General features: G+C 35.8%; 2 protein-coding genes across 3 annotated transcripts in view; one reads left to right on the forward strand and one right to left on the reverse strand.

Annotated features, from left to right (window-relative positions):
• Positions 1-81: 81 nt before the first annotated feature.
• LOC116704948 (NFU1 iron-sulfur cluster scaffold homolog, mitochondrial) lies at positions 82-3,590 on the reverse strand. 2 transcript variants are annotated; one of them, XM_032540739.1, is made up of 8 exons: positions 3,334-3,590; positions 2,774-2,874; positions 2,506-2,641; positions 1,863-1,929; positions 1,645-1,756; positions 1,476-1,539; positions 1,034-1,208; positions 82-744 (listed from the first exon to the last, which is right to left on the reverse strand). In XM_032540739.1, exons 1-8 carry the CDS (start codon positions 3,450-3,452, stop codon positions 676-678), a joined length of 843 nt encoding a protein of 280 aa, XP_032396630.1. In that variant the 5' UTR covers positions 3,453-3,590; the 3' UTR covers positions 82-675. The 2 variants fall into 2 exon arrangements, with proteins under 2 accessions (XP_032396630.1, XP_032396631.1); XM_032540740.1 differs by lacking the exon at positions 3,334-3,590 and adding an exon at positions 3,087-3,111.
• A 1,122-nt stretch (positions 3,591-4,712) lies between these two features.
• Positions 4,713-7,175, forward strand: part of si:dkey-228d14.5 (transmembrane protein 150A) — a 5,046-nt gene continuing 2,583 nt past the window's right edge. Inside the window, exons 1-6 of the mRNA XM_032540744.1 lie at positions 4,713-5,043; positions 5,200-5,266; positions 6,342-6,389; positions 6,470-6,532; positions 6,628-6,695; positions 6,786-6,916. Of these exons, the coding sequence (XP_032396635.1) occupies positions 5,202-5,266; positions 6,342-6,389; positions 6,470-6,532; positions 6,628-6,695; positions 6,786-6,916 (375 nt within the window). The 5' untranslated portion in view covers positions 4,713-5,043; positions 5,200-5,201. The remainder of the gene's footprint in view (positions 5,044-5,199; positions 5,267-6,341; positions 6,390-6,469; positions 6,533-6,627; positions 6,696-6,785; positions 6,917-7,175) is intronic.

Below are 7,175 nucleotides of genomic sequence, written 5' to 3' on the forward strand. Positions count from 1 at the left end.
GAGTCAACACAATGACGGAGTCATAACTGGAATAAAATAATAAAAGTAATACTAATAAAAAAAGGGACTCAACAACAAAGATTTGCTTTAAAACTGTTAACTTTGTTTAATACAGTGATTCGGTAAATCTGAAGAATGGAGCACAAAAAGCACATGCATAGCATCCACCTCTTAGGTACATAGCAAACCTTCCACTTAATGAAAAATTCGGGCCTAAATAACATTTAATTTAATGTATAGATATGTTTACAAGTAAAAACTGGTCAGTTGTGTTTCAGTAGGTATATGGCACCCTAACAACCATCGAAATACCTCATAAAATCTTCATTCTGTTTGACCATGTAAATTGTCAACAATTCACAATTTCGTCAACAATTCACAATATTTTCAACCTATGAAAGTATTCTTTAAAAATATTAAATATTTATAAGAAATAAATACATCACATTTACAGAAGAATTAAGGTATTTTCTGTATACAGGTATATTCCTGTATCTCCTTTTCTTGGTAAGGACATGGTAGAATACAGCAGTCACTCTAACAGTATATAACATGCACACAAAATAGCAGGTAATAATTTCTTATTTCATTGTTATTATTGTACAATGGTAACTAATTAGTGGAAAGTATGCATGACTGTGTTTTTACACAATGCAATATCATGGATATCATGTATTATTCTTGTAATTTGCGTTCCAGCTCTAAGAAAACCTTTGCATTGATTTCATCCACCTCATCTTCCACCTGGGAAAAAAGACAATAGAAAAATGTTAAATGTGACTGAAAAATCTGTAATTAATAATGACAAACACTCAACTCCGTATAATTGCAAGTAATTGAGTAAGGAAGACTGAAAATGTACTGGCTGGCAGCACAATTTAAATTATGCATAAAATTTAAATATCCATATAAAAACTTCTAAAACCAATCCTGAAATGAAAACAATGAAGTTTTGTCTCAAAATAATAACCTGCACAAATTTCTGCCAATCTACAAAAACACATCCTACTAGAAAACTAATCTTGACAATCACCTGTTCCACATTGTCTACTTCAGGGATATAAAACTGCAGCATGTTCTGAATGCCATTCTTCAGGGTAACAGTAGAACTTGGACACCCTGTGCAGGAACCAACCAGTTTCAGCTTGACTGTGCCATCCTGAAACCCCTTATAGATGACATCACCTCCATCCTCCTGCACTGTAGGTCTTGCAGTATGAGTGAAACAGACCATGTTAAGTTGTTCAGAACAAAGCAGCACAAAGGACAGACAGATTAAAACTGCTATCTCGGCATGACTGTCTTTTACAACACTGTGAGCATCATTGCTAGGAGTGCTGAGTAAAGAAATATATAGGAAATATTTGATAAGGGTTGAAATATTTAAAATATATAAACTATCAGTGAGCTAAGCAACAGACAAAAAAAGACTAAATTGATTACCCAAGTTGCTCTCAAAGTTACTAGTTTTGTACCTGATTCTAGTGTCCAGAAGCTCCTTTATCATAGATACAATTTCATCATCATCTTCAGATACACCTACAAAAAAGAAAGGTACAGAGTGGAGATATTTACACAATATACTGTACATCAAAGCAACTTCATTACTCCAAAATGAGTAATATGGGCATGTTGCATACTCACTACTTTCATGGTGCACTACCCCTGTTGTTATTGGGTCACCACTCTCAAAGAACTTGGCAATGGCCTCCAAAGCATTACGCTTAATGTCTGTCCATTCCACATCCTCATCTGTCTGTCAAGAAATCAATAATCTCATGTGTTGTCTTTCATAAGAATTTCTTAGAGATTTCATAGGAATAGAATAACAGAGACAAGCTGCACAGGTACATAATACTTACTTTAGTGACTGTGATGAAGTCAGGGCCATAGAACACACTTTTTACTCCTTCAATTTCAAACAGGTCTCTGAAAGAAACATGTTATGTTATTGATAATCAAAACAGCATGGAGTGTTCATGTTAGTTCATCTAGGGATAACAACATCTGCTCATACTGGCTTTTATCAATAGTGTCACTGATGATTGTATTGCGTTTATGTTGTCATTTCTTATCAAGACAAGACAAAATGTATTAACAAACAAAACAAAATCTACACAATGCAGTCATTAAGTCAGTTGCTTTCATTCACAGAAATATCTAATCTGTATGTACTCTTCTACCAAGCAACTCCCATCACTGTCAGAAACTGAAGACAACCTTGAATAGCTCAATGAAGATAATATCCATTCTCAAACTTTTATTTCTAAAACAAATAAAATGGGAAATCCACACACTCATACCTCTAATGGATATATTTTAGTAAACCAAAACATTTGAGTTCTTTTGCCAAAACAATCTTTATAAGTAAGTGTATCTCACACAGATCCTTTTTAATCCTGGTACTGCAATCCAATTAGATGTAATTGCTAATTTTAATTTTATAAAATCAGAAGCAGTACAACGTTAACATGACAAAGTACAACATAAAAGTTGGCACACAACCTGGCTAAAGATGAACATTCAGCTGAGCTTGAAGTGGGAAAGTCAAGCGTGCCACTTCCCAGAACAGGTTTACCAGGGAGAAACTTTATGCTCCTGGGGTTTGGAGTGTCTTGAGTCTGGATGGACAGGTGCCTTACTGAAAGATATAAGAAATTTTGTAGTAAAGATGTTTAATGTTGTTGTTTTTTAAATTGTCTACATTAAGCACCGTTTCAGAAAAAAAGATGACTGGTAGTAAGTATTAAGGTGCCAAACAATGGTTTCTCACTTGAAAAGTTAATGATTCCTGTCCCTGGCCGAGGCTGAACATGTCTGAAGATCTGGGTCGAGCACCGTGAGTGGTATAAGCTTCTGGTCTTGACTGGAAACCTTGAAACGTAAAGAATATTTGACCATATCCGTCAGTCAACATGAGACTTTAACTCAACTGGCGTTGATGGACTAAAGTCAGCATGTGTGACCTTAGCTGTTATCTCCATGTTTTGATGTACAAACCTACAAACTGGTAACGATATAGAGAGAGAATTTTATTGACATTCAAGTCAACACTTAGAGCTAACTGGCATTAGCGTCTAACTTACATGCTTCAGGTCTGGAAAGACCTTCAAAGACAATAAAAAGTGGAAATAACTGAACGAGCTGTGTCGATATATCCACCTTTATGGATGGATGGATTAGTGTCGCAGTTTGCTAGTTAGCTAGCTTCTTGGCTAAACGTATCATCTCAATCACGAAATGTCAAGTTCATGCTTTACACATGGATTACAGCGTATCATATCAGTACGAAATGTGTACAGAACGATGTTTCACAACTGTAGCGGTTCAAACCTAGAGTCGGCCGTTTTTCCTGCCCGTAACAACTGCTGAAGTCCCCATCTCACGTGCGCCGCCATTTTGTTTGTTTTGAAAATGAGGACCTCGTGTGGTGGACAGCAGCAGTAGCCCATTAGATAGTTTTTATATATCCTCCTTTCTTTAGTTAATTTCCTCCGTGAAACAACGAAAACAACGTATTGGTGTGGAGACAAACATAAGCAAAATGAATCGAAAAACTCAAAGTAATTTAAAAGTTATTGTGTTGTCAAAAATAATTTGCCTTAAAGAGGAACACCGCCTAAATGAATAAAATCCAACGTGTTATTTCCATGGTCAGGAAGTTCAATCAAATCAATCAATATTTGTGAGTTATATTTCAAAGCCAGAAACCAGAGAAGTAAGTCTCAAACGTGTGACGTCATCAGGTATAAAATCTGGAGCTGCTCCATAGACAATGCATGGGAGACTGATTTTGTGAACCAACAGAATGTTTTTCCCCCATTTTTCGATACCCCAAATGAGCTTTATTTTATTGCTTTATTTTATTACTTTACTTTATTTTATAATAGTTTGCCTTAAAGAGGAACACCACCTAAATGAACAAAGTCCAACATGTTATTTCCTCAGAAAGTTCAATCAAATCAATCAATATTTGTGAACCTGAGCTATATCTCAAAGAGAAGTAAGTGTGCATGGGAGACTGATTTTGTGGACCAACAGAATGTTTTGTTCCCCATTTTTTTATACATTTTTATACGTATATATATATTTTTTATATATATATGAGCTTTATTTTACTGCAGTGTTGTCATTTATGAAAGAGAATTTTTTTTGTGAAACAGAAAATGTAGCCATTTAGGCCAAATCCCGGTGACGTCACAGAGGCACCAAGATCACTGTAGACAAGTGGCAGTATATTTGAGATATGTAAAATAGGCAAACTGTTTATTTCTGTTGTTATTTTCAGCTGTAACTGTAACATTTAAAGACACAAATGGTGGTACAACCTATCTAACGTTTCTGCTTTTCTTATTTTCTGTACTGTGTTGCTTTGCTAACGTCTTAATCTAACGTTAAGAACAGCAACATCTCACCGCTGGTCAGCCTGACTGCTCGTGTGTTTGGTGTCATGTCCTTTAGTCTGTGGCCCAACAGATAAGTTAGATCTCCAACCTAACCTGTTTGGGGGCTGTCCTAGACCATAGGAATAACATGTATGCATTTGGAAAATGGGCATAGTTCCCCTTTAAGGGTACTAACCCAACACGTTTTCTTTATTTTAATTCCTTGACCCATTTATTTACATTTACAAAAAATGTAAGTACATAAGACACTCTCTCAATAACACCACTTACAATACAGCAGTTGTAAAAGGCCAAGTCACATTATTAATTTAAAGTGACAGTTCACACCAAAATTAAATACATATCTTTCTCCTCTTACCTGTAGTGCTATTCATCAGTCTAGATTGTTTTGTTGTGAGTTGTCGTTGCTGAGAAGTTGTTTGGATTAGAACAAACAATGTGATAGCATCAAGAAGGCCAACCCTATGTTTCTCAACATTTTTTCTGACAGGGCAAGGTGGTGCTCCAAAGGTGTGGCAGAGAAAGAGACTCTCTCCCATAAAAGCAGGGCTGCACTCTGGATGGTGGAAGACTATTGCTAACTGCAGCAGTGCAATTGTGTGGTGGAAGAACCTGAACTACACTTACATCATATAGGGTTAGGACCATTTGTTCTAGTACAAATCTTGCTCTGCAGGTATAAGGCTGGCTTTTTGAGGAATCCCGAAAGAGGTCTACCGTGTAGTGTTTTGAAGACACCGGGACTTAAGCAATCCCTGTTTTAATTTGTTACTTTGCCTTATTCACCACTAAGACATGGTGCTTTGGATTATTTTCCCCATCTCCCTCTCCCTGGTGTCCTTCATTGGAACATGGACTGTGTAAGTTTATTAGAAATTTAAATTTACTCATTTACACTCTGGTCAAACTATTAGAACATTTGTTTTTTGCAACTGCTATTCTACCTCTTTCTGTGTGCTTTCATGGAATTGCCAAGTTTATATTAGTTTTATACCTTGTGAACTTTCTCAGTAAATACCTCTGTTTGTCAGTTATCAAGTGTATAGTTTAAAACTGATCAACAAGCTTTTATTGTTTGTAAGGTTTCATAATAATGTGACACCTAATTAGCTATATTGACAACAACACACTTTATGATTACAGTATCAAGATCCGTATTTGAACTGTAACGTTATATTCCCGGCTAAGGACATTAAGATTCCAGTACCGGTAGTACTGATATCACTTGGCCTTGAACAGAAAATGCTGAAATCGTGACACAATAAATTTGGCAGAAGTGCGTGTTGAATGATTTTATTATAATATTTTAACTCTAAGTATGTGCGATCTCTGAGAAGTGTATATATTACCTGCTCCCTACACTTGAACATGTTACGAAACAGGAATTTAGAAAAAGTAATCTGGTTGGTCTGTCGCAAGGTGTGTACACCAGACTTTCAAGAAATACCAAGAGACAAAATTGTTGCTCAAATTGTTCCTTAAACTGAAATATGCACACTTATACTGTGAACTGTATAATGTATACTGTTTTTCATATTCATGTTATGCTTTTCTATTAGTCACTGCAGTTCATACAGTAATGTTTTTTCTTATTCTGCTTTGTCATCTACTTCCATTTAGTGTTAATTTTTGCCAACTGCAGGAGCTCATTTTTCAACTGTGGTTATACATTCTTTCATTGCATTGTCAGTAATATTTGAAGTGTTTTACTGATGAATCAGCATAAGTTGTATAGTGATAGATGAACACCAAAAATCAGGTGCTGGTAGAAATGTTAGTGGTACAATAAAATCTCCTTTTATTTGGAGAAAAGTGGAAGATAATGCACCTCAATTACAGTAGTTTGAATCTTAATTGTTGTGAAATCAAGAATGTTATAAAGGCCAATTATTAAAATGTTGTCATCATAGTTTTTCTTTTGTTTTATATTTCCAGATATGGCCTGGCTTTCACAAACAGTCATGTGTGCTCTCTCAGTGACTGGTGAGTTGTGTCTCAGTAATGTAGATAGTTGATCATCAGGATGTGACAGATTCTTCAGAACCTCATTCATTTGTTTTCAGGGGGAGTGACAACTACTGCACAGGTAATCAGTCCACTGGATGTTGCCTTGTTCCCACTATAAGGTGAGAATGCATTTTATTTCACCTTCTACTTATCTTTTCCACTGGAATCAAATAGTGATACAGTGATAGTCATTGAACATATTTTGTGATTCTAGCTCAAGTGGAACTAGTGCCCCAGAAAATTCACTTTTTACAGCCACAATCAACTTGGGATCCTTTCTGTGTGAGTTTTTTAGTTTTTCCAGATTAACACCTAACACATTACATAAAATCAGAGTGATATGTGCTTTAACAACTGAAATCTCCTCTTTAGTTCTGCTGTTCAGTTTATTCCACCATGCCCACATTATGGAGAAACACACGTGTCATTCCATGCTGAGCAGGTTTGCACTGGTCTTCGGTGTGGTGGCAGCTTTGGGAGCATTCACAGCTGGAAACTGTAATGTGAGTACTGCACTTCCTGCTAAATGTTTAAATAACTTTAATTAGCATATTTAAACTGGGCCCATATAATCTGTGAGAGAAATTCATCTCACAAAACAGCAAGCTGACTAGACACCGTGTAATGTTAACAATAAAACGGAACAGCTTTGATTTTCACCTGTGCTGAAACAGCAAACAAAGGTGTAACTATTTGTTTTATGTAATGATTAAGAGCAGACGCAAAGTTGGCCCAAGCTTGTTTAAAAAAAAAAAAAAAAAA

Source organism: Etheostoma spectabile, chromosome 17 (assembly GCF_008692095.1).
Source record: "Etheostoma spectabile isolate EspeVRDwgs_2016 chromosome 17, UIUC_Espe_1.0, whole genome shotgun sequence".
In the NCBI taxonomy this organism is placed as follows: Eukaryota; Metazoa; Chordata; class Actinopteri; order Perciformes; family Percidae; genus Etheostoma; species Etheostoma spectabile.

Bases quoted from the DNA above. Each gene is read 5' to 3' on its own strand.
- LOC116704948 (XM_032540739.1), bottom strand. From the start codon at position 3,452: ATGGGCTACTGCTGCTGTCCACCACACGAGGTCCTCATTTTCAAAACA. The intron at 1,930-2,505 runs GTTGTGTGCCAA...TGTTTCTTTCAG, and splicing joins GAATGTTCATCTTTAGCCAG to AGACCTGTTTGAAATTGAAG. The intron at 1,209-1,475 runs GTACAAAACTAG...TCATACTGCAAG, and splicing joins CTTCTGGACACTAGAATCAG to ACCTACAGTGCAGGAGGATG.